The sequence below is a fragment of the Antennarius striatus genome, chromosome 5 (genome assembly GCF_040054535.1).
Source record: "Antennarius striatus isolate MH-2024 chromosome 5, ASM4005453v1, whole genome shotgun sequence".
Classification (NCBI taxonomy): domain Eukaryota; kingdom Metazoa; phylum Chordata; class Actinopteri; order Lophiiformes; family Antennariidae; genus Antennarius; species Antennarius striatus.
Window position 1 is genome coordinate 22,782,803 of NC_090780.1, and position 27,447 is coordinate 22,810,249.

General features: G+C 40.0%; 1 protein-coding gene across 1 annotated transcript in view; it reads left to right on the top strand.

Annotated features, from left to right (window-relative positions):
* cntn4 (contactin 4) overlaps window positions 1–27,447 on the top strand; it is an 84,032-nt gene that overhangs the window by 23,059 nt on the left and 33,526 nt on the right. The window contains exons 4-9 of the mRNA XM_068315823.1: window positions 2,169–2,264; window positions 15,243–15,446; window positions 17,575–17,677; window positions 18,580–18,764; window positions 23,191–23,330; window positions 27,047–27,176. Of these exons, the coding sequence (XP_068171924.1) occupies window positions 2,169–2,264; window positions 15,243–15,446; window positions 17,575–17,677; window positions 18,580–18,764; window positions 23,191–23,330; window positions 27,047–27,176 (858 nt within the window). The remainder of the gene's footprint in view (window positions 1–2,168; window positions 2,265–15,242; window positions 15,447–17,574; window positions 17,678–18,579; window positions 18,765–23,190; window positions 23,331–27,046; window positions 27,177–27,447) is intronic.

The window sequence follows — 27,447 nt, forward strand, 5'->3', positions numbered from 1 at the left end:
TCTCGCTCTCTTGCTTAAAGGTGAAGCTATCGTTTGACAACGTGCACTAAATTTGACTTTTAAAACCAGGAGAAATATTAAAGCACGCAAGAGATATTTCAAAAGAAGAAGTAGGCACCGCTCCGTTTCAACAGCAAAGCAAACAAAGGAGGTGATCCCGCTGCACGGAGAGGAAACTGGGAAGAGGGAATCTATGCACGGTTTTGAATGTGCACTTATGATGAAATCCTGAGTGAGAACGCTGGAGCTTGAGATTGAAAGAAAAAAACAAAAAACAACTATTATTCCAAAAAGTTTTCGTGCTTTTCTGAGATGGAAAATTAGTGCATCAATAAAACCTAAATTTGACAAAATGCAGTGGAAACAGACGTAGTGAATAAATCATGATGCACATGAAGAACGTGACCCATTTGTCAGTGGAGGTTCCATGGAAACCCGTCGCGGTTATAAAGACTCTGAGCTGGTGGAGCAGCAAAGAGGTGACATAGAACAAAATGTACAGAATGTTTTTGCATCACATTTTACATGTTGTTTTGGTCACGTGAGATGTGGTTGGACAACAAAAACAACAATAACATTAAAAATCGTCTTTTTTTTTATTGCATCTTGCAAAAAGCAGCTCACATGTTTTATTCAAACAGATGGAAAGAATATTAAAACAGGAACTGGAGACAATTCCAATGAAGTTTGAGTAATATTTTTTTTATTATTTCCTATTATGAGTTATCCCATGAAAGAAGTGGGGAGGGGGTACATAGGAATGGGTTGCATCCCATCTGCCGGTTGGTCATGTTTCATGTCTGAAGAAAAGCTGAAATCTGTTTAATTTTTTCTGAGCAGTGAATTGGTTCATTTTACTATTTCGGAACATTTAACGTTTGTGTTTTTGAAATTCTGTGCTTACAAGTTGATTTTTGTCGCAGTCTGTTTTTTTAATGAAAATTTATGTGCACAAATCCCCGTGTTTTGATGTTTTCATATTTTGTTTTTATCTATTTAATTTCATTTGTAACTTTGAAATCTGAACCTTTTTTTCTCAGATATGCAATTAAACAGGATCCCACATGTTTGGATGAAAAGCACCTGTGGCAGGAAAATTCCAACCCACGTTTCTACTGTAGGATTGATGCAGCATAGAGAGATATTTTCAAGGTGTTGTTTTGATTCAGCAGCAAAAAAACAAGCATAAGCCTTCAATATTTATTTAGGGATGAAGATAAGAGAGGTTCGTAATTTTCATCATAGGTACACATCAAGTGTGAGAGACAAAATGTAAAAAAATAAAAAATAAAAAAATAAAAATCCAGGAAATCACGATGTGTGATTTTTTTAACAATTGTGAAAATGGGTGGCCAATAAGTCTTGGGCAGCCAACAAAAGTTACTTTTAAAACTCCGTAATGTAGCCTTGGTTGGCAAAGACAGAGGTCAAAGAGTTCCTGAAGTTCCTGACCAGTTCTACACACATAATAAAAAAAAATTTCATGATGTTTTGCCTTGTTTCCTTCTATAAAACTAAACTTTTTAAGCAAACATTGCTGTCTTCATTCAAAAGAAGTTCCCATCGGGACCCTTTAGTCACTCGTCTCTGATATTTGTGGCACCGTTACAGTGATGCTTGGATATCCACATACTGAGGTGCACACAGGGAGGGGGTGATTTGGCCAGAGGCAAAGCCAAAGGCTGTTTACTACCCAAAGAATTTTCCCTCTTGAAAGTGTTCTTAAACTAGGATGGATACACACAGGTTGAAATTGCTGCGTTTGTATGTAATTTGTTTTTGCTGGTTACTCTGTTGCGCGGTGTGGGTTTGAACCTTGGCCTGTGGAGTTTACAGGAGCTGAATTTGTCAGGGTTAAACTTCAGATTCCTCCAGCAGTCTGATGAAATATAGGCCAAGGAGTGTCTGGAGCTGTGTGTTGGAGTGTGTGTTGTGTTTATCTGTGTGAGCCCTATAATAAACCACCAGCCTGTTGTGTTTCACCACCTGCTGCTTGTTGCTTCCTTTAGGCTCCATAGGATGTGACCTTGAATAAAAGTAAGAAAAGATATTGAGGCAAACATTTTTTTTCTCCATGACAATGCTTTCAGGTGTTCAAAGATCAGATGCACCAGATGTATTTTCTGTCTAATTTTTATTTATTTTTTTTTACATGTGTTTGCTTTTAGACTTGGAAAACTTCAAGACTCATAGAAGAAGCTCCGTTTCAGTCCGTGAAGGCCAAGGAGTCGTTCTGCTGTGCGGCCCGCCCCCACATTCTGGAGGTAAAGCGATATGTTGGAATTTTTAATTACTGTTTGGTTCAAACAGAATGAGATTGTTAGATTCGAAACATTTTTTTCAGATAAACTTTTGCAGTTTGGAAGATTTTCATGTTCATTTGAGCTAGTACCGGCATGGTTTCTTGGTAATCAATACCTTCCACCTGACGCTATGGGAGACTGCAAAAAAAAAAAAAAAATTCAAAGTGGTTCTAGCAATACTTGAGTGAAGAGGTGTGATCAGTCTTGATTGGAGCTTTTTTTTTTTCCATTATGATTTCAAAGTCGTGATTATTTGTTTTCCATGCTGAAGGCAAAGTATGCCTTAGATTTATTAGAATAATAATTTACAAAGGATATGCAAATGCATTTTCTTGCCTACAGTCAGATGACTAACCTCCAAGCTGCACAGTAATAACACACACCAAGGATTAACCTGATGTAACACAGACAGTAAAGTGGACAGCTGGCCCGGCTCTGTCTGCAGTTAGAGGTCACTAACAGATGTTAATATGAGATAAAGTCATGCAATGTGAGATAATCTTGAATCAAACGAAATACATGTATGTAGGAGTAAATTCCAGTTTGCAGCACAGAGAGAGGTTTCTTTTTTTTAACCTGACAGTGGGATAGTCCAAACCATAATAAAGTTCTTCTCGATTTTTGATTTCTATCCAAATCTTTCCCAGAACTGCTTTAAGTATCATTCAAATTCAAATGGAGGTATTATTTTTTTTACGACTCTACGGAGGTAGATGTGTGCAAACATTTTTTCTCCATCAGCTGCTGCACATAACACTTAATTGATGAAGTGGATGGGACGACCATGCTGCTTGGATGGAGTTAAATTTATTCAAAAAGATTTATGCTTCCACAGCCTCTCTCCTCCTCTAACTTGAACTTCTTAAATCAGCAGCTGCTGGGATGGCAATCACCCAACTGTCAGCCCATTAACAAATATCACCAGTCCATGCGCTGGGCTGCTGTGGTAAGAAATGTTACTTACTTAGAATTGATTGGAATCATTTAATCCATTTGGGAGTTTTTTGTTGTTTTTTCCCACTGAAATTTTAGAAGCCTTTTCAGTCCTTTTGATGAGCCTGTATTTGTTTCTCAAACAGTCGCTTCGCTGACTCTTTCTATATCTTCCAATTTATGCAGAAGTAATACAATTAAGGGTTTTGGCTTTGAGAGTCATTGGGGAAATAATTCCAATATGTCAGGAATCTTTCCGCACATGAAAAGACCCCTAAAGACACTTGTCTCCTTGCTAATATAAAGAACCAATACAGCCTGTCAATTAGAAGTCCATTTTAGTGATTTGTACCTCTCAGCTGTAATAGATGCTCCTATCACTGTGCCATTCAGATAAATTAAATAAGTTGTCACTCGGTCCTTCTTGCATATAACAGATTCTATAAACACAGCATTGGGTGTGTCTTTGGTTTTTTCTGGTTCGCCATATCTCCGCTGTGTCCTAAATAAAACATATATAAATGACTTCTGTGGTCCAGAAAGTTCTGTCATCATTCAATGGTTTATGAAGTTACATTTGAATTAATTTCAGCAGCTTTTGCTTTTTATTTTTCATGCATTTATCTCCTGAAAACACTTTAATAAATGAAAATATCCATTCTGTGAGACACCAGATGTGCATTAATTTGACTTATAGTCGACAATAAATGTAATATTTCAGCCTGTTTGAATTAAGCTCTATTAAAAAAACCAACCCCAGCTGTTTTAAGTCATTACTGAACTGAGAAAAACCGAATCAGTGCTGATTTGTTCTTTTCGTGGGGATTCGTTGAGAAACGTGTAACAGAAATTTTCTACATTTGGTTATGTATTTTTTTTGATATATGTCTCTTGCTTAGTCATTTTTTCCACTTCATTACCATAGAATATGAACATTAACTATCTGGTATTTCAAATGTTTTTTTAAACCATGGCTGCCTTTGCATTCACATGGTTTTTCTGCAGATTCAGGTCCCTAACAATATTTTTATTGGCAGATTCTGCTAATACCCTAGGCCTTCCCTGGCATGACATGACGTATACATGACTCTAATATATGATTAGAACTTGCAGAATGACTGATTCAGTACAGTACTTTGAAACGCTCTTTTTCCAAATGTGCGTTGTTGTTGAATTTCTCTGGTTTTATGATGAGAAGCAGTTTAATGCCATTTGACAGTAGGATTTGTTGCCTTGGAGAATTGTTTTTTTCATGCTGCACCAGAGGCAAGAATTCAGAAAGCAGCACAGTCATGAATCTTAGCTGTGCTTTTATTTTTTTGTTTGGCTTTCGAGAAAAAAAAATATGCAGTGTTGTATATTTTCACACAAATACAAGCATAACACTGTGACATGGGAGGATGTAACACAGATTTTGATGAATAATGAAAATGGAGCCGCCTAAAAGAGAGCGATGAAGGTAAATCCTGAAACGTGTTGTTCTGTTTGACCTGCTGAGACCACTTTCCTGCGATGACAATTTCCAGCTCATCAAAGTACGTTGTACAGGTTGTGCTGTTGCGCTGTGTTTGTGTAGGTGACACCATCACAATATGGCCTGACAGCCATTACAAGATTCTATTCATGAGCCGGTTGCCCTTGCTTTCTGAATAAAAGGGAAACTTTCAGCAGATATAATGAAGCCTTGTAACACTGCCCCAAACTCTGAATACTTAACAATGAACAAGAAAGTAGGCCATGAAAAAAACATGAGGATACATATTCAGCACTTATAGCACAGGAAGTTGTTGGAAGTGAACAACCTTTCCCGTACTCATTCATCTGTGGTTGGTATTTTATGACGTCCCGTAGACACGGAGATGGATCTCAATCTGTCATCAGCAGCCTGACATCCAATAACAAGACAATAATGACTATCAGACCACCTCAACAGGACCTCATTCCGTTTTAATCAAATTCTGCATGTGGGTGGCACATCTCTATTCAAGACCATATGTCTCCACTCCGCTCCACAGTGGATGGACTCTTGTTTGTCGTATGCTGGAAGCTCCGATGGATTTCCACCTGCTGGTGGGGGAGATGGTTACGGGAATAGCAATCTCATGGGGATATGGAAGTATGGGAGTGTGTTAGTGTGCTGCTGTAACCAGGATTCACTTATCGTATGGCGTGGGTCAATTATCTGTCCATACACCTGGTAATAATAATAATAATAATAATAATTGTATTGTTATTATTATTATTATTATTTTAATTGTTATTGTTGGTGTTGGTGTGATTGTTATAATAAACCCCGTAGGGGAAATTATTTTTCCAGTCAAGTTAGTGCATCACACAAGTATGTACACACACACACAGGGGGTCTGTTGACATTATTAGAGGTAAAGCAGTGGGCATCTCCCTCGTGAGACACCCCAATGAGCAACTTGTAAGTGGACGGTGCCTTGCTCAAGGGTACCTCGCTGGTGCTCAGGAGGTGAACTAGCACCTTTCACTGCCAGTTCACACTCCAAACGTATGTAGAAATGAATTTAAATTTAGGAAAATAACAAACCAACCATTTGGTGGTCATACCTGTATTCAAGATGCGTTTGAGCAGTCAGCTGCATTGATAGGAAATGAAACAGGAACTTTTCCGTTACGCGGTCAGCGCATATGCTTCTGCTTTCATAAGCATAGTCATGATAATCATCGTCAGGATAACACTTCATAAAATAGGATATCCTTATTTCACGATTACATGGCGAGTGTTTGTCCTCTGATTTCTGTCAGCAGCTGTAGATAAATATTTGTTTCTCATGAATACAGCATATGGTTGGCAGCATTTACCCTCTAGTTACATCCCTCTGAGGGAATGTCAAGTTTTCTCTTTTCGCGTCATTTTGTAGGTGCACGCTAAAAATTGTAATCGAGTTAATCACAATAACAGACTGTGATTGATTGTGGTTAATCACAAGTTTAGAAAGAATGATTACATGGATCAGAAAGTTTTTATTTAATAACGCCTCAGCTTAAATTTCATTATTTCTTTATTATACTCCGAACATTTTCATTAAAAAGTGACAAAGTGACTTATATTAATTGCATTTGTCAGGCATTATGGATATAAATGTACCTGCGTGGCTCCAGCAGTGTCTCTAGAACTTTGTCAGTTTGTCGTATTCAGCTGACATTAGCACGGCTATGTTGTGCTTCTTTGGTTGGCTGAGCCACGAATTACAACACTTGGGTTCATCCTGAGTGATTGACTCGTCTTCTTGACGACGATTTGGCTTATATACATGTAAAACTCTCTTGGCAGATTTAAAAAGTCAGCAAATTGCAAGCTTGCTTTCATTTATTGACTCAAACGAGACCGGCCGTCCAACGCACACCGCAGCACTTCAACTAAAACCAACTCTTATGGTGAGGAAAACAGCTCACAATATGTCCATGACAGGATTTGAGACGTATATAGCCTGCAGTATTAAGCAGAAACAGAAGGTTTGTCTCGACTGTCTGAGCCATTAACGCACAAGGCACAGCAGCTACCTTAATTGGTTAAATGCAATTGATGTGTAAGCACTTACATTTGTCATGCTTTGCACTTGATGTAAGAAAGAGGCCTATTCATTTGCTTACAAACATAATTTTGATCAAAAAAACCCCAATCGTTATTGGGAAATATTTTTTTGGCTTACATTAGCACTACTTTCCAAATTAAATCACTTCCTGTTCACTTTGAAGTCAAATGTAAAATATTAGAATAAAAAAAGAGATGATAGTAACATCACAGCTTCCTTTTTACACCATGATGGACATGTTTATGATACAATTTTTTTTTTTCCACCCGGGATTATCTTTCTCTTAATCTGATTAGTAGACAACACATTTTCAGAATCTCCATTAGTAATCTGCTTTCACAATCCCACATTCGGTCATAGCTCCCCTCTTTATCTGTCTGGGAACTTCAGCTCTCTGATATAATATCACGTCTCACCATCCATGCATATCTCGCAGCACCTTCGTTTAAAAAAAACAAAAAAACGTATGGCTTTGACATGACGCATCTCAGTTACCTGACAAATATGAGAGCAGCGTGAAATGGGATAGAGTCGTGACACTCAGAGTTGTTTGGAGTTTCTAATCACGTTTGAAAAGGTCAAAGAGGAGTCTGAGCAGCGTGCTCGCATTTCCCATAAGACACATGTGACTGACTTGTTTCTGAAATCTCCATCTAAGCTTCTTAGAGTTTACAGACACACATCGCTGTTTTTGTTTCCTCTGATGTTTGTGCGATGGTGAGAGCCGAGGAAGAAGGACAGCACAGGACGCGTCTCGCATGTATCCCACTCACCTGACTGCGTGTATGCGCTCAATACGTGCGCACAACTAAATTCAGACATCGTCCTTCATTTTCCTTTATGTTTGTGTTCCAGTAGCTCAATCCGTGCTGCCGGGCTGCAGTCACAAGTCATGTCCTCAGACTCCCCCAACGCTGCTGTACAAACACAAATCTCTCTCCGCCCCTGAGGATTTCATCCCTGAAGAAATACGCTGTCACCTGCTGTGCAAGGGGAAAATAACAATTGTCGAAAACATGACAGCACCGTCCAACAGCACCACGCTTGCTTAGCAGAGCACTGGACCAGAGTTTTCAGTTGAAACCTTGAACAGGTAGCAGGTTAGGATTTACAGCTTGTTTGCTATTTTCAGATTGTGTGGACTGAACAAGGTTGGTTTAATCTCACATGATAGCAGCTTAGATCACACATGTGTCGGTTACTGACTGCTTATTTCCCACCTGTATACAGTAGCTACGACAATGTGAATAAATGTTAGTTTTAATGCATCGCATCAAACCATAAATATTAGACCACTACATATTGTTACATAACTCTTCTGATAATAGCATTTTGAGAAATGCCAAAAATTGCAGCTGATAAGTGGATATAATATTAAATATAATTGATTTCACTGGTTTAACAACACAGTATCTATGCACTTCCAAACAGGAAGAGGTGCATGCTTGGTTTGAAGTTGGTTGTGATCTGTAAGGAAAGAAGAAGAAGACAAAAAGATTCCAAATTTTTTTTCGTAAATTTGTTAGGTAAAAACGAGTGTGAGGTTCACAGAGTTTTTGGCACCTTTTTGCTCGACAGGGTGAATAGCTGGTGTGGCGGTGTCGCCCAGAATGTTCTTGGCTTTAGGGATGCGGTGCGTGTAGTAAATGTCTGTGTGATGGATGGAAGAGAGTACCAGAGGATTGCCTCAGCTGTCTCCACCAGAATGGGGGTCCTTCGATCCACGACGGGATGGGTCCCAAACCGGACGGACAGTAATTTGCCTTTAAGAAGCTGAGACTGATCTTCTGACAACATCGTGACATCATATTCTCTTACCATCCCTACTGTTTATACCTAGTAATGCTGGAGATTGCTTTTTGTATTGCGGTTATTATTTCCTCCTCGATAAAGCAGTATTTTTTGGGTTGACCTGCGGCAGAGAGGTGGCTGTATTCCTGTCTATTCCTGCATCCTGTCTCACGAGTGCAGGACCACTGAGAGCCGACGCCGTCCCACGACGCTCAGTTTTACCTGTCGAAAGAATGATGCAACCCGGAGCCTGTGCCAAAGCTGCATCAGGTATAGCATGTTGCAATCTCGCCTCACTTCTTCTGGGAAATCATAGTCATAACAATTTCTGAGAGGTGCATGTCTCTATTGTGTCATATTTCACCGTAAGTTAAAGTTGGACTTTGAAGGTTAAAATGTCTCTGGCGGTTTGCAGCGGGCTGGAACTTGTTTATTTCAAACATTTGGATTACGTTATTTGAATACGTTAAATATACTTTATCATGATTTTTTTTGAATGGAATTATTAATTTTTGTTAACTAATATTAATTTTAGTGCATTTCAGGGCATTTTGATTCAGTTACAGCCAGTTACACTCGTGCACCAAAATGCATCCTCTATGAATGAATGAATAACCGTGCTCTTCCGTGCATCAGCGTAACTGGCTGTGACTAAATCAAAATGACCTAAATTGCTCCAAATAATATATTTAATTTTCACATTTCATACTGATCACCAAAAAGATTTTTCTTTTCTGAATATACTATTTTCCATTTATTTTCAGTAATTTATCTTCATAGCCACTTCTTCCTCTTTTCGCAGATCGTGGGGCTTTCTGAAGCCTATCCCAGCGCACTTACAGGCGAGAGTCGGGGGACACTTCAGGCGTGTCACCGGTGCACCACTGTCCACGTATTTTTATTTTCTGTTATTCAAACAGAAGGCTCTTTAGTAGATTTATCCCTTACTTGTCAATTTGGTGATTGTTTTGGAGAGATATTAATTTCTCTTTGGACTTCTGGTTTAATTTAACACACAATACTTGTCGCTGTTTTAGCAGCAGCATCCTCCCATACGTCTGCTCAAGCTATCTGCGTCTTCAGAGGTTTTTACCTGCGAATATAGTTGATGGCAGCGGTACGATCACAGTCATGATGCAACCGCAGCCAATCTGTATCCGAACGTAAGTGCGGAGTGGGATCTTCCTCCATTCTGGATCCACACGCTCACGCCATCACACAGGCCGGTGTCGGAACACGCCGTAAATACAGGGTAACAGCTATCCGCTGAGTCCAAGAAAAGGAGACTGTTTTAACGGTGATGTAAAATATGTTCCTCCCAAAAGTGCGACCCGGTTGACCCCCTGTGTTTCACTGTGGAGGCATCAGGGGGCCACTTGCTGTCTTCTTCAAAACAAAACATTAATCGCCTGCCAGTATGTCCGAGCAGCTCTCTTTGTGCTAAGTGATTACTGTGTTTAGTCATGGACTTAATGCCCATGACCTCTATTTTCTAGTGGGGAGAGTTCTTTAAGATGCACTCAAGAATAAAATCACTTTTGTGAGCATCTGTGTGTAGGTGTGTGTTCGTTTTGCATCTGTTGTTGCTCCCACCCGAGGCTTTTGAAAACACAGAGCATGTGCATCCTGTCTGGTCCTGTAAAGGAAACAGTGGAGCAGAGGATTCCTGAAGCCGGGAGCAGATATTGGAGCGCTTGCATTCAGGAACACAATGTGACGAGACAGTAGTTTAAGTGAGGATTTTTTTTTTTTTTTCAAGCATTCTTTATTTATTTGTTTACTTTTGTGGAAAGAGGCTGACAACAAAGAATTTGTGGATTCTAATAGGATCAAATTGCAAATTTGTTTCCCTTGCTCACTTCGGGACTGTGTCGTTTGGCTGCTTCACGACTTTGCATGATTCTGGAAGCGTTTAAGAAACAGAAGCACATGTACCAGATGGGCAGAAAACCCCATGCCTGTAAATCTCAGGGTTTTGTTGGGGTTGTTTTTTTTAACCTGGGATGAATGGATGTGCATCAGTTTGTAATTGGGTAATTAAAAATGCATATTGTTGTCATATTGTGCTTACATGTATTATAAATACCAAATAATGGAGCAGCTGATGCTAATTTATTATGATGCCAACGCATCCTGGTGCAGCAGTAAAAACCAAAAGTATATATACATAGATGATTGTCCTGGGTATTGCCTTTGGCATTAGGGACAGACCCCGTTTGGGATTGTGTTGTCAGTGCTGGCTTAGTTTTTAACGCTGCAGCAGGAGGAAGAGGAAGCAGGCCAGCTTTGTACTGTGGAGAAATTAATCACATTATGGGGGGAAAAACCGTGGCTGCTTTTTCAACTGCCTTCTGATATCGCTGACGTAACGGATACAGTGGAAAGCAGCCACAGTTACTGATGGTTGCTCCATTTTACTGTCGTCATCTGCTGCATCATTTTCATCTACCTGGAGGAAGATACGCTTCTCATACGCTCCGTTTATAGAGCAGGAGGATGAAATAGAGAAATAGCAAGAAATTCTAGCGGATGATGTCTTCATATTATTTTTGCCCAAGTTAAATCCATCTACACAGTAACACACAGTGTGTACAAAAATCAGTGTTGCAAAAATTGATATTTGATGGTTTTTGGTTCAATAATTTTGTTTTATGTTGCCAAAAATTGCAAAACTAAACTCCAAAAACCAAGTAATCACATGTGATTTTTGTTTTGTTTTTTTTTTACTGGAGGGATTTTAGTGCATAGGAGCTGTGAGGAGAAGAAGGATGAGGAAGAGGAGGTGATGCAATATATGTACCTGTGATCAGGCTATTAGTAGTAATGCAAGACCGTGAGAATAGAAGTCTTTTATACCAAGGAGTGCCTGCATGGATCGACTACTTCAGGGTAGTAGATTCACCTCTCTTTCTCTCTCTCCCTCATACGTGAGTGAGGAGCAATGTTTGAATGAGCAAACTGCACTAATGCATATCTCAAATAACTTTATGCTCAATCCAGTTGCTAAGAATAATTCGATTAGCTCGCCATCATGATGTAACCCCAACCTCGGAATGCGATGTTATTGTTGCTCGATGGAAAAAAAAAGCCCTGTTGTCCACATTTTCTCATCACACACATGCCTGATTTCAGTGTTCATTGTTACTCACATCTTTCATTTTCATGATGTCAGAGATTGTTTCTATTTCATGAATAACAATTTCAAGTGTTTCCCTGAATAGCACCCTCTCCCTTGGCTGCATCATTTCCATCCTGTTTTTTTTCTAATGTTCCTTCAAATATAAGCCGATGCTCAATTTTGAAAGATGCATTAATGCATTTAGACCTCACTAAATCACCTGCTCACATTGTACATATAGACACATGTACATTCAAGTAGACGGAGTGTTTTCCCTCTCTAGGTTATCATAAAAGATGATTGATCTACTTGTGGATAACAGCCCATCCAGCTTTGTCTTCCTGCTCCATCTTCACACCATCACACATCAGCCTGGCCATGATCTTAAAAGTGTAAGGAGACGACACCACATGTTGCACTTGCTGTCTTTGAATGTTCACTCTTTGGGTGTTCAGAGAGGCCTGTTCTTTGATGCTGCTCTTTGTGAGTGAAAGAGCTTTTTTTTTCTTTTTCATTAAGCCCTATGCAAAATTATCTTTAACCTCGAGAGAAACCATAAAATACACTTTCTAGACATTGAAATCCATCTTCCAGTGGCTCGTGTTTTGGAATATTTTTGAAGAAACCAAAGGAAGCCATGGCGTTTTCATTCTGGCAGTTGAGTCCAATGTAAAATTGATATTAGTGTGATTATTAACAAAAATGTCATTCCACAAGTCTTGTGACCAATTCAAATATGTAGTGGTGATGGTGGCTGATGACTTTGCTGAGGCTCTGCAGGGAAATAGATGGTTGGACATCGCAGTGGTTTTAATTTCACTAGAGGTATGGGGAAAATCATGCTTTAAAAAATTAAACGGCAAGATGTGAACTTAACAACGAGGGTGTGTCAGTGTGCCGCTGGATTGATGCCATCAGCTGATGAGAACAGCTGACATGTTAATTAACAGCCCCAGGTAATGACAATAGGGAATTAAGCAGGTGTGTGTGAGTGATGTGAGTGACACGATGGATGGAGAAATAAATACTGCAGGTTCCATTGGGGGAAATTGCTGCTTAGATCCAAACAGGTCTTCCAAACCTTTAGAACTGTCTCTACAGTTCTGTCCTTGTCCTCTATGTCCAGATGTGTGAGATATTTCATTATATTTTTTGGCCATTGGCGGCATTCTGCAGCCCATGTAGCGCCATGTAGTTTTAAATGTAGAAAAAGAGCAGGTGCAGCCGCGGCCCAAAACCATCAGAGAGGAAACAAACGCAAACAACATGCCTTATTCTGCCTTGGAGTACCTTTTGTCCCCCCGTGGGTGTCTGCTGTGCCATCGCTCCACGTGCTCAGCAGCTAAGACCCTGAGCTCCAAACGGGGCTGGGACCTCTGCTGCCTCCCGTACAATGGAAACGCCTTCCGCCTTTAGCGCCAGGAGTTGAGGGATCATGCTGAGATAAATGGCTCAGCAGCAGAGACAAAAAGGGAGGCTTCCTCCAAGACTGTTTTGTTTATTTGCTCTTCCGCTAACAAGCAGTAGAGTTTGATTAAAAGCAGCAGGGAAAATAGCGCGTGGCTGTCAGTTAAAGCTCCAGAGGAACCACGTCATTCACATCAATAATGCGAAGAACTCATCCAGGGGGTGTGATGGAGGACTGTCACTGACATATTGTAAGGATTCATTCACTGCAGGTGTGAGTTGTAAAAAATATGATGTAATAAACCGATAGTATTTCTCTTACTTCAGGTATGTGCTGTATTATTCATTCATATTGTGAGAGAGTAGGTCGTAAAATGTGTTTGGGTTTTTTATTTCTAGGAAACCAGAGATGCAGCAATTTTCAAAGTGGGCTCCAAACATTTCATATTAATTGTGTTTTGTCATTAAAAGCTTAATTGTTCCATTTGTTTCTGATGGGGATTTTGCTTCAATCTGACCAGATTTAATTAAATCACTGATCAAGTAAAGCCTTGGTAAATACCCATTGATTTTTTTTTTCCCTCTTTAAAGCATGATGTCACACTGGAATTCAAATGAATCAGACAGACAGAAAGCATCTCTAGATGCTCTCAGAATGAGTTTTGTTCATTTTGAATTTCTCCAAAACAATTACGTGGCATTGCGTTTGACAAATTCAAGTTTATTGATCCTAGCAGCCCCACGAGGTTCCTTGGTAGCATAACAGTCAATTCTCTGGTAGCGATCGGTCATTACCTTTGACTAGTTCCTCTGAATATCTTGGCTATTCTGTAGTTGCACTATAACTACAGATCTGAACACCTGAAAGTTGTTGTTTTTTTATGCTTCTGTGCTGGCAAAAGATAAGAAAAGAGGCATTTTCAGTTCAGGTTCAAGGATGACCTGATTAGAATTCATTGCTCAAATGTCAGGGTCACTGTGACTTTACAAAAAGAAGAATTGGATGAATGCATTTAAGATGAATTAAAACCAGACATAAGAATCTGGGCTCCTTCATCTCATTTCTTTTCTGAAATTTCCATGCTCATCTGTTGTGTTTCTATAAAAGATAAACCTAGTGTGTTGGTCTTTTTTTCTTTTTTTTCATAAAATAAAAATCTGGTATTTTCAAGCCATCGCCAAGAAAAGTTTGTGGCTTGTGAAATTATCGCTGCCACATCAACCTGTCAGTGATTTGTAGCATAAATATCAATGCATTTCAAGTCATAACCTAAGGGGCAGCAAACATATGGTTGGGGTATGTTATACTAAATAGTATGGAGGAGACTGATTAGATCACAGCTGGACACTGCAGGTTCAAACTCAACCAACTACGAAGGAACAAATTAGAAACGGGAATCTGAAAAAAAAAAATGAAAAAAAAGAAGGAGGGTCATAAATCAAACAAGGATAATTTAGTTGAAATCTTGCTTCTGGATATCATCTTTTTTTTACGATCATGTTTCTGATGATTAATTGCTCATTGAGTTTTATATAACAACTAACATAACTAATTATTTCTAAGTCTTCTGCTAAATGGCACATAACCAATAAAAGTGTCATAGTGGATATATTTCCTTGCTTTTAGTAAAGTGGTTCATCATACCGAGGTGTGAGGAGGGGGCACATTGTTCCATGTTGACTCCCTTTGCAATCCTATACTTAATAGAAGAAAAAAAAAAGTTTTTACATGTGGGTAATTTTTATTCAAAGGACACCATGTCTCTACAAAAGTCTATCACTGTTTCTGATTATAAGTCTCTGTGTTTGGAACTGTAATTAGTAGCAACAAGCAGCTCGGTATGTCACCAACCCCTTTGAGTATGCCGAACACATCCACATGAAAAATGGCCATTTGAAGTGCGTCCAGATAATTACATTTGTTTTTGACCTCTCAGATCCTGTCATCAATTTTCACCTCCACCGTGATTATTTATTTTGTCACCCTCGGGAGGTCTGAAACAGAATCCAAAAAATGTCATCTATGTTTTATGGTGCCCTCCAAAAAAATATAATGAAAACAACAAAGTTATTTATTTCTCATTTGAAGTGAGAATTCTTCTCTTTTCTCCCTCTTTTTCTTCTCAGATCTGGTATTCTCCTGGATTTTTAACGAGTACCCGACGTTTGTGAAGCAGGACACGCGCCGCTTCATCTCACAGGAGACGGGGAATCTCTATATCGCCAAAGTGGAGCCGTCGGATGTCGGCAACTACACCTGTGTGGTGACCAACACCGTCACAAAGACCCGAGTGCAAGGTCCACCCACTCCACTCGTGCTCCGTAGTGATGGTGAGCCCTTCTAAGATGTTATATTTGTGTAGAACATACGTTAACTTAAATAGAGGTCAGTCTTCTATAAGCGATATAACCTTGTATGAAGAAGAAATACATAAAGAAAGGCCATTTATACGTAATAAAATGGGAGGAGAGGGCATCCCGTGTCAGCGGTTTGAGGATCACACGGTTCACCATTCCTGTCATAAGAAAATGAAAAGCCAACCACGCTTTGTTGGTGCCTGAAAGGAGAGCAAGCGCTTATATATGAAGTACAGGATATTCAAAGGTTAATTATCTCTTTCTTTGCTAATTTCAGCGTGTCCTTTAATATCTGGATCTCATGCTTTAGGCTGGCCTTATCAAGGCACTCCAGCATAAAGGTCATTGTCAAATAATCTTATTGTAGGCTTCTTTTCCACTCCTTACCATATCTAATGTAATTCAGTAATGCAGTACAGGAAATATTAAAATAAATACATGTCTCCAGTGACATTATTTGGATCTATAACTTCCAGTTAAGTACAGATGATGGGATGCAATGGAATAAAACACTCTCGTCAAATTCAGGTTAAATCTGATAGATTTCCGTTTACGTGTAACAGTAGTTAAACATCATTAGCATCGGCAGTACCTTAACGCTTTATATAACTTTGTTGCTTAGTTGTAATTAGAATTAAAAATGATATTCAACTTTTTATTTATTTAAGTCATAAATAGAGGACTAAATAATGTGCTTATTATGAAAGTTTTACCCTAATTCATAATAATTACTTTTCATTTGCTACTTTAGGAGTCAGAAGTTAAGTTTGAAATATTTTCGCATATTTGTAACATATAATGGCATTTTTGTGGTATGAAAGACTCTTAAATCTCCTCCTATTTTCTTTTTTGGCAAAAAATGGCTTGAGTTTGAGTGATTGCTTTATCACGCTTCCCTCACTTCTTTTCCATTATACGTTTATTTCTCCCAGATAGCGGATCTGGCAGTAAAATGTTAGTCCTGCCTGCCTATCGCACGGGGCCTGGGTATAGGGAAGCGCAGGCGTGCACATTTAAACACGTGTCCCCCTACAAAAGGTTATGGTATGAGACAATTACCCGTCCACTTCCACCTGTCTGCTTAAAATGGGTGATAGCGCTGTGGTTACGTTCCAGTATGAGACAGTTGTGATAAGGATCTGAATTAGCTTTCACAGTCACTCAGGGAGCCATCCTGATAACACAGCCTCACCAAATCAACCAGATGAAATTGGTCTGTTTCCTCCATCTCTAGAGCTATTTGTGCAACACGGCTGTGAATTACAGCAATGTGGAATTGTTTTGCAGTGCGGGGGGAGGGGGTTTAAGAAGGACTTAAAATATCATGTTGTGCATTCAGAATCTGAGACAGCTAGAAGTGAAGGTTCATCCATTTGCTAATTCATTAATATAATTTACCTTGGCATCATTTAAGGTGGAGAAAACAACTCATATGAGGTTTTCAGCTATGTTAAACGCTTAGAATAAGTCTCTCCAAAAATACCCCAAAAACCTCACATTCCCATCTGTTTCTTTATTTGGTCATTTTTAGCATGCACGACAGCAGCGTTATAATCTACATGAGCCGCTGCAGCAACAGTGAATGGGATGCTTTGTAGACGCAGTAGCGGTACCCAGGGGGATTTTACGGACCTTTTTTTTTTTTTTCTGTTTTTTTTTGGGGGGGAGTTCATAGCGGTTAGCGCCACAACAAAATGAAACTCATCAGGCTACAAAAGCACAAACCCTCTATGAATCCTAAAAGTTGTTTTCGTTCCATCCCATTCAAATATCAGTGTGTTTGCATGTCCAGTTGAAAGCTGTGGTTTATTTTTCTCGTTTTATGTACAACGCTGAGAGCAGAACGTGTTCCCGCGGCTCGGATGGGGCGATGTCGAGAGTCAAACCCAAAAAAAAAAGTATTTCATCTCAAAAAAAAAAAAAGAGGCCTTTGCTTGAAAAGTGTTTTCATTGACTGTGCTGCGACAGCAGACATTGCCATGCCATTTGGGTTTTTATTTTGTTTTTTTGCGAGGTTTTTTTGACTGAGATGCATCAACTTTCCATTCCTTTTTTTTTTTTTTTTTTGCTGCACTTCAGCTTATTTCCATTTCTGTTTAAGGTGTCATGGGCGAATACGAGCCAAAGATTGAAGTTCAGTTTCCGGAGGTCGTTCAAGTCGCCAAGGGATCCACCGTGAAGCTGGAATGCTTCGCTCTTGGAAAGTAAGCCATGCTCACCAACAGAGAAGCAAAATAATATTAGCAAAAGACTGCTGGGATGGTTTGTTTTTCCTTTTATTTTACCTCTTTGTTGTGATTTCCATGTGTTTCAAGCTAGGCTGCCCATCAAGTCACAAATGAGAGGACGCATTTCGTGTTAATAATCATCAGTTACAGTATCAGGCTCTGCACACAAAGTACCGAAGCCCAGTGTGGGAGAGACGGCATGAAATTGATTGATTGGGAGTGTAAAACAGCTCAATGAGATTCTGAAAGGACCAAAGTAAATTCCTGAATATTGCACTCCTCTGCCCAGTCTTTCTACTGTAATTAATCAGGGTTGTAAGAAGAGTTTTAAATACATTAATTAAAATTCCTTTGCACATACTGTTACCGATTTGGCAAAGGGCCACTGTCCTTTGAGATGATAAGATCAAATTCGTGCTAGTTAATAAGATTTTAGGTGAAAATAGATAGGTAGGTAGGTAGGTAGAGCGATAGAGAGATAAAGATATAGACAGCAATATGGAGAGATATAGAAGAGAGAGAGAGAGAGAGAGAGAGAGAGAGAGAGAGAGAGAGAGAGAGAGAGATAGATAGATAGATAGATAGATAGATAGGTAGAGATGGATATATAGATAGAGATGGATATATATATAGAGATGGATATATATATACAGTATTAGATAAATATGGATATATAGATACAGATGTTTCAACAAGACATGCCACTAAATTTAAAAAAAAGGGTTGAGTGGTTTTCACTGCACCAAAAAGAAAAATAACATCCTTTCTTGTCTGTGTCATGGCTTTAAGTAAACTTTTAAAAGCCCAGGATCTGTACAGGAGCAATAGGTCATTCTCTGAAATCGAAAGTTGCGGTCAAACCCTGTCTCCTCTCGCAGCCCGGCACCATCCATAAACTGGAGGAGAGTGGATGGCGTACCTTTCCCCAGGAAAGTGGACATGAGGAAAGCCAGCGGCGTCTTGGAAATCCCATATTTCCAGCAGGAGGATGCCGGAACGTACGAATGTGTTGCCGAGAACTCCAGGGGAATGAACACAGTGAAAGGAAAGCTCTCTTTCTACGGTAGGTGATCCCTCTGAGCATGAATATTTGACCAGCATGCATCACATCTGTCAGACCCGCTCAGGCTAAGAGGCAGCCAAAGCAGACACAACCAGTCTCATCGAGCAGACGGGCGACGATAAGCAGAGGCTCACGCCGCGTACACGAGGAGGGAGGCTCGTTTTAACAGCACATCAGAATGATTAAAGCCTGTCAGCCATGATGCCTTTAATATTTTGATCCAGATTAAAGGAATGATGCGGATGAAGCTGAGCCCTTGGATGCGACCTTGCTGGTGAGCCTTGTATTGGGTTCCACCAGATGGCATCGTGATTGACATCCAACTTGACTGGAGATCAAAAGCCGTTAAAAGTGCTATACATAGACCAACGGCACATATGTCAGGGACAAAATCTGCACAGAGGCATCTGGAAACATGGGATCGGCGTTAGTGGATTCACTCATTGTCGCTAATTCACACCTTTAGAGTGCAGACACTGGAAATACTGGTGACTTCAGTCACTTCCTCCCAGTACCCTCCATCAGAAAAATAATCTGCTTTTAGAATATGATAGATCGTGCACACATGGTTTCAAAGGAATATTCTGTTTAAAAATCTTTATCTGAAACGATTATCCATCTTAATTGCTTGTTTTCTGTTAGATTCCATCATATTTTTTATCCTTTATACTGTCGCAACATTTTATAAATAAAATATCTTCATTTTGAGAGGAATATTTGAAAGAAATTTGTTTTCCTTGAGCCAAGAAATGAAAGCATGTTGGTTTTTTGAGCATACCGGCTGATGTTCTTACAGTCAAGACTGTAATGTTGATATTTTTGTGGCTCTAAATTTATCACAGATATGACTGGTGTTAACATTTAAGTTGATTTTATTGTTTCTTTGTATGATGTTACTAAGGTTACACAAGTCCTGTTTTCTTCTGTTCCCTGATCGCTTGACTCACTCCACCCACTCTAATAATATATTACTTCCAGTCGTCTCTGTATTTACATGTTATTTCTTTATTTTGTGTTTGATGTAGAATTGTTTACAATCATACAGAAGCTAAATGGGTCTTTAATATCTATAATACGGAGTAGAAGACACCGTTTACTGACGTTTGAATGGAGCTTTATCTTTTGAGATCTAATATATCTGGAAAATAATCCACAAAAAAAAACTAAATCAAAGATAAACTTGTGACATTAAAATAAAACAAGTGAAGGAAATGACAATTTAGATTTTTGTTATTATTGTGTAACTTAAATACTAGGAAGGTAATCACTAAATTCCTTCTAGCTAACCAAGAAAACAATATATTGATATACAATATATAGAAAACAATATATATCGCTTTGTTTATCTATACTTTATAAAACAAAAATACAAAATTAAGTTTTGAAGCCTCTCATGATTGAATGCACAAAACTATTCCATTCCACTAACATTTTAATTTCATTTTGAAGAGGACCTTTCCTTTCAGGTTCCAGGCAGTTAAGTTGCTCTTTAAACACCGGATGGATTTTCCTCTCGTCTCGGCTGCTCCCCTATTTTTCCTCCCTCTGACTGTCTTCCCCTTCAAGTCGGGCTGTGTCAGCCGTCAAAAAATAACTCATTTTGGGTTTTAAACAATTCACCATTATTTACAACAGCCCTGGAAGCTCTCAGCCTCGGTATAACAACCCAGCAGCGCAGTGTGAAACACCCGGGCTTAATTTGTCCTTTTGAGCTGCGGCTCCTTTCTCATTTTTTGATGTGTTTTTGTCAATCCCTCTCTCTATTTATCTCCCCTGCCGTTCTGCAGGCAGGTAATAAAAATCAGTAATCTTATTTTGAACTCCCTTTGAATTAAACCTTTGAGACATTCGTCAGCGGTGTAAGCCGATTGGGGAATCGATCAGGCCATCTTTTGTGCTTCCAACCGGGCCACGCTGAAACGAAGAGCAGAAATAAGGCGTTTAATTTTGGTGTCACTATGATGATATGGCATTAAAACGTTTGTAATGTCAATGTCAGCGTGCAGAGATGCAAAAAGGTATTCTTATATCGCAAAAGATTAAATAAGAATAAAGAGAAGGGGTTTTAATTTTTTGTTTTTCCACTAATTTCATTTTGTCTTGATGAACATGAAATTCATTAAACTGCACCGAAGCTTTAGAGGCTCTCTTTTGATTTTAAGCTTGAGGTGATTTTTAAATTAATTACTTCTCTTTAGTTTAGGTGCAGTTGCTCCCGGTCTTTCTTTTGAAATACTTTCAAACTGTAGTTTGGGCTAAAGTGGGGGGTCAGTCATGTTGTTTAATCTTCCTCGCCGAATGAAAAGCTCGGAAGAAAAAAAAAGGCATTCTGGATATTACCTGGAAGGGGAAGCGAATGCAAAGCTCTGACAGGTTAGTTTACTCCCTTTGTATTCACATTTGTGTTCCTGTAGACTCACCATTACAGAGTGATTTTCGTTTCTGTGGTAAATTCCCATCTCTTCTCCGGCTGCGGACGCTTGGCGTTTGCTCTGATTGTGTGCTCGTTTTGGCCCCGTCGTGGGCCAGAGATGGGCTGCCGGCTTTCATTTGGAAGGCGTTGACTGAGAGTCGATACGTTCTCTACGGGTGTGGCGCAGAGAAAAGGACCCTGACGGAGAAGACAACAGCGACGCGGGCCTGAAAAGATGCAGTGGGTGCGGCTCGGCAGGAATCTGATGGAGGATGGCGATAATCTGAACGGATGTGACGGCGGAGTCTTGCGAAAAAGCATTTTTTTATAACGTAGTGACGTAAATATTTGTTGTCCAGAGTTGAGCTAATGATAAAAAAGTGCTTCTCAAGAAAGGTCAAATGCACCAAAAGTGAAAAAAAAGACACGTTCTCTGACATATTATGGGTTAGAACACAGCTTCTATGTGAAGGTTTCACAAAATTGATGCTTAAATATATTGGAATTGTGTTGTATTGATTATAAATCAGTATTTCTCTCCTCTAAAGGGATAAACAGCATCTTCAAGTCGACGTTCAAGTAGCGCAGCCCCCACAAGTTAAACGCTATTGACCTCAGTTAACCCCCCAATGCCGCCATTTCACCTGAGACCATGTTGTGATGTATGATCCACACATACGTAGATTTTTTTTCTTTGATTACCGGGTAGTTTGTTTTAATGTATGGAGCTCTACTGGATTGGTCTCTGAACGCCCACGTAGAAAACACCCATTGCTGCATTCAGAAGTTGTAATTCACGCGGTTACATATACATGTATTGAGTTTCTGTTTGTGCTATCCTGTTTTATTCGGCGGTAAATGCTATCTGGCAGAGGCCAATTAGAGCAGGATTTGAACTGGCACTGGAAAAGCCTCCTCAAAGGTCAGGTCCTTGAAAGTGGCGTCGGGGTCGGGTCTACGCGATGGAAAAAGAGTGCAGTCAGCCATTACTCTTGTCCCGCCGCTGGCCTTGTGTGATATAGGATGATAGCGGCTCAACCTACACGTCATCCAGAATGTGCAGAGCATTATACCAGGAGTTCTGCAGCTCTGGTTTTAAAGTACAATTTTATTTTATTTTTTGGCTCGATCATTAAACTGGACGTGAATTACTTGGCATGTCAATCCCCCCCAAACGCCCCACCCTGTGTAATTAAACCATCATTTACCTAGATTGTATCAAATGGGTTTCCTTTTTTTCTGGCACCAGCAGCCACCCCTAATATGTATGGATTTGATTTCATTACTTTAGTTCTACTAAACGCTCACCAGGAACCTGAAAGAAGTCTTGAAAAGGAGGACATCAGCCATGATTCACCGTTAAATAAAAGAAATTAAGTGCAGGGTTCGACGCCCCCGTCGTTAAATTTCAAGGTAGAGACGTTGCAGGCTGCTCTCGCTCCTGACTGACTGGTCTTTTTAGTCAAGAGGCACTTAGAAACTGTCCCTCAAATCACAACCAGCGAAAGTGACAGCAGTATGAGATCATGAGAGGTATTGCGTTTAATGTTAATAAAATATACGGAGGTTTTCTCGATAACACATCTTATACTTCACAATAAATAATTTATAATTTGATATAAAATTGTCCCGCATCTTTATCTGCATTTCTTTGATTGATTTTAACTGAAGATGTAAAAACTAAATATATTTCACCCCTCAGTTGTACCAGTCGTCTTATTCATGGCCGTGCACAGTCACACATACCGTTTTTTTATAGAATTTAATTGCTCTGAACTCGTGGTGATAATTCAAGCCAACTTAGGTGAATACATAAATGGATTTAAACCTGAATTGTAGCTGATAGACATTCAAAGTTGGGCAGTCAATTTAGAGTCAGTAAATTAGACTGAAACTGGGAACTCTAAATTGGTTTTAGCAGATTGGACAATCGAAGAGTGGAAATGGCTTTGCTAATTTGTCAATCCCTTACATCCCTTGGTTTAACAACTCTCCCGTTTTCAATATTCCCAGCCCCTCCTCACCTCATCGAGAAACCTCAAGATGCCCAGAAGCTCATCGATGACTCTTTGGTGTGGGAATGCAAAGCCACGGGGAAGCCGAAGCCTTCTTACAGGTGGATGAAAAATGGAGACAACCTGGAGTCTGCAGAGGTGAGACGATCGGAGAGCCATCGCTCTCCTCAGAACGGAAGATTAATCTTTGATTTCCAAGGTTACAAACTTTGACAAAGGTGTTTCTTGCATAGCGCCGCATTGAAAAACGAGAACAATGATTTGCTGTACTTTCAGTCTTATTGTGTTGTTTGTTCCAACTTAAGTGACTAATTACTTTGCAATACTTCTTCATTACAAGTGCAGAGCCTCCTTTTATTATTCATTTCTGCAAAACAGCATTTAGTTTGAGAAAATTACGGTTTCTGCAGTTTTTCGTGTGAGACCGAGTATTTCATGCTCGTCTAGAAAGTACAGCGATGTCAAAGCTACTCTAATCTCCTGTTAAATCGCTCCCCGCCGAGTGCCGTTATTAATCCTGTGCCACCAAAGACGAAAAAAAGGGAGATTGCTCTATATAAACACTGTATATCCTACTTTCATTTTAGCTCTCTGCCCTTTCTCGAGTCCCATTAGGGACACAATGATGGAGAGATGAGCCAATGGCGTCGTCCAAACGGGCTTCACTTCATCATATCTGATTATTATACCTGATCCTTTAGTCGTGTTGTTTGGAAAAGATTGATTGGCTGCTGGAGCACAGCTTGCACCTGATAAATAAATAGACATTATGCTAATTTGCTTCATTATGCGGAAAAAAAAAGGCGATTAACACACCAGAGGATATCGATCAGTCGTTGAACGTTACACGTTTTTTTTTGGAGTGAACGCAGTCTGCTGTTATTTTACTTCAGGCGACTCTCTGAACGGCTTAGCCTTTTCCTCACATGCACAGATTTGGCTCGCTATCGGGGTAGAATAATCAACAATCTGTTTAGCCAATGGCTAACATTTTTATCAAATTCCTCTACGAGGTAACAGCAATGTGTGTGTTTGTGTTAGAAAAAAACAAGACAACCCCATCTGTTTTTATGTCGGGAAACAAAAAAACATATTTGTTTATTTATAAGGTAGTTTCTTAAAAATAGGTTTGGGGGCAATTTCTGCATTATCTTTTTTTTTCTCCCCATTTCAGTATTTGGATCTTTCTCCCTCTCCTGAACCTAAAACATTTCACTGAAAACACAGCTGTTTTTGTTTTGTTTTGTTTTTTTTCAGAAGAACCCCTTAAATTGGGGGGAGGAAACTACACAAAGCAATGACTGCATAATTCAAGATTACAGTTATTGTGTGTGGCTTTGTATTTTCCCCCACACAGACGTAATAAATGAATATATTCCTTATGCGTGGGTGAATGGATTAATCAGCAAAGGTGTTGCATTGTTTGAAATGCCACCATTAACCACAGTAGCTTAATGAGTGGAAGAAGGAAAGGTCAATGATGTAAGGAGCGCCGGAGAGAGGATGCACCATTTGTTGTTATTTATTGTAGAGAATCAATTGAGACCTTTCTGATCCTATAGTTCACCGCAACTTATTTTCCGCTGACGGTTGTCTCACGCGGAGCAAACGAAGTGGAACACTAATTCGGAATGTAAACACAAAGAACGTGTACGTCGTGGGTCGTATCTGTAAAGGAATACTGACTGTACGACGCACCGGATTGCTAAGGGATCATGATTTATTTAGTTGAGTATACACGCTTTCAATTATTCAGTGTCAGAATAGTCAAGGAATCCAACTGTTTCTAGTGTTTTGCTCTAATAATAGTCCCACTCCAACCGGCTCCACAAGTATTGGGCTTTTTGTTTGGCAGACAGTTTCTCTGTTGCTTCAGTTTCAGATCAGACTCGTGGTAGTTTTGTTACTTGTTGGGTTCTTATACCTCTTGATCATTGTTTACTGGAATTTCTCTTTTCCTTGTTTTCGTCTGAACAACTAAGAGAATGTGTTATTTGAAAGAAAAATCCAATTTGAACCTAGACTTAGTCCCACTTGCAGCCGTTTGGAGTGTGTCACCACCATACAAATGGCTTAGGGTGGCGTATTTGAGTTGAGGTTATTCCTTTCACTTCTACGGCGTCAACTCAGCCCCCCACCCCCCCACCCTTGCACCTGTTTCGGATGGGAAAATCATTGTTTTTCCTCCTTTTGCTGTTCTCTCAAGGCTGAATTGGAAACTACAAGCTGTGCTCAGAGCTTTTGTTCTCGCTTTTGCAAAGACACCGTTGAGCTTAGTTCACGTCTAATCTTAGTTCTTTCTCACTCAGGCATGTAGAGTCGATTAATCCAATATTTGTGAATGGAATGAGCAGGAGTTCTTTGTTCTACACTGGCGAACAATAATAATTTTCTTGTTGTTATGACCTGTGGTGGAACTGCCCCTTCCTTTCCCACCCCCCACCCCACCCCCAAAACTTGTCAGATCTAAATTTGTTTCATGCAACTGAAGGGGAAAAAAATAAGGAATATTTTTAATTTTCTCCTGATGACATTGACTTGATGAGACGTAGCGTGTTTAAAATTTACAGCTGCGATGTCATTGTAAATTTACATTGGTGCCCCAAAAGGCTTCCCATAGATAATAATTTTGATTAATCATACCCAGCTCACTATTTTTAATCTATAATAATAATTTCTTTATACCATGCTTTTTTTTTTTTATACCTATCTGGGGCTTTACATCACCTGAACCCCATGTTGTTGGCAAATGACATTGCCAATCACTTTCCTCCACCATAAGGCATACAGATGGTCCTCCCAGGTCCCCCGCATGAAAAACTGCTGATTTCATAGGAACATCACGCTTAATTAATAGCAGGCCATAAACAGGAGCGCTTCCCATGCACAGACTGATATACGCCACCATTGGCTTCCAGGGATATTCGCCCCTTATGCGTCCAGAGTCACGGAACATTATGGAAATTAAGGCACAACCTGCCTCAAACGTTGGATTAGTTTGTGATCTTGCAATAAGGACAGTCTCTCGTTTCATGTGGCAGTACCTTAATCTTCCTGCAACCGGAGTTCAGGCTTGCTCAGGCAACCCCTATGGAAATGGGTTCTAATGACATTAAGGATGAGCCTAAGGAAAACACAAGGAGATGAAGGGCACGAGGAAAGAGGAAGAGCCTGACACGACGGCGTAGAGATGTACAAAAAAGAAAAACTGCTTGGGGGATTTATCGTGGTGAGAACGGAGCAGAGTGAGAACCCGTGTTCACAGAGATAAAGCTATATTGAGAATTAAATGTCCAAACCGACGCACTCGTCCAGTTTGGGAGTTTGTGAGTTCATCGGACCCAGCCGTCCCGAAGGTTGATCTTCATTTGATGGCTCAGTGAAGAGCAAAGGTTTCTCCTTCAGGAATGTGTGAAAAAATGATGAAGACGAAGCGTAGCTTGACCGTGTAAACAGCACTTAGTATGTATGCGGCATTTTGCTATCAGAAAAGCCATTTTCACAATGCATCCATACCTCAGATGTTCTGATATTCCTTTCCCTTCCTATCCCCCACCCTTCCCACCCCTTCCACCTGCTGAAGGGGAAACAGGCCCTGTGGTGCAGTCAAGAGATATAAATAGGGCATGGTTTTATTTCACTCTCATAAACATGCAGATTGATTAGGGTCATTTTCTGCTAGCCTGCCTCCATCCACCCAAGCCTTTCCCTCCATTAGTGATGAAAACCTAGATTTATTGCCACGTCTGTCACTTCCAGACTATAATTCACTGCCCCACTGGCTGGCTGGCTGTTTTATGTAGATGAGCTCTGGGACTAAGTCATATTAAAGGCATGTGTCTCTATGTCCATAGGAGCGCATTCAGGTGGCCAATGGGGCGCTGTCAATCAGTCGTCTGACCTTGTCCGACACGGGAATGTACCAATGTGTGGCCGGGAATAAGCACGGCGAAGTCTACTCCAATGCGGAGCTCAGAGTTATAGGTAAGGTGTGTGTGTGTGTGTGTGTGTGTGTGTGTGTGTGTGTGTGTGTGTGTGTGTGTGTGTGTGTGTGTGTGTGTGTGTGTGTGTGTGTGTGTGTGTGTGTGTGTGTGTGTTTGTGTGTGTGGCGGGTCACTAAATTCAGCGACGTAAGTGTCGGCATCAAATTGGTTCTCAAATTTTGCCTCATCGTCTTCCTCTACCCGTTGCCGCCAAATCGACCCATGACCCCTCTCTTATTGGCCGCTAATTGAAAGGCATTAATTATCAGATG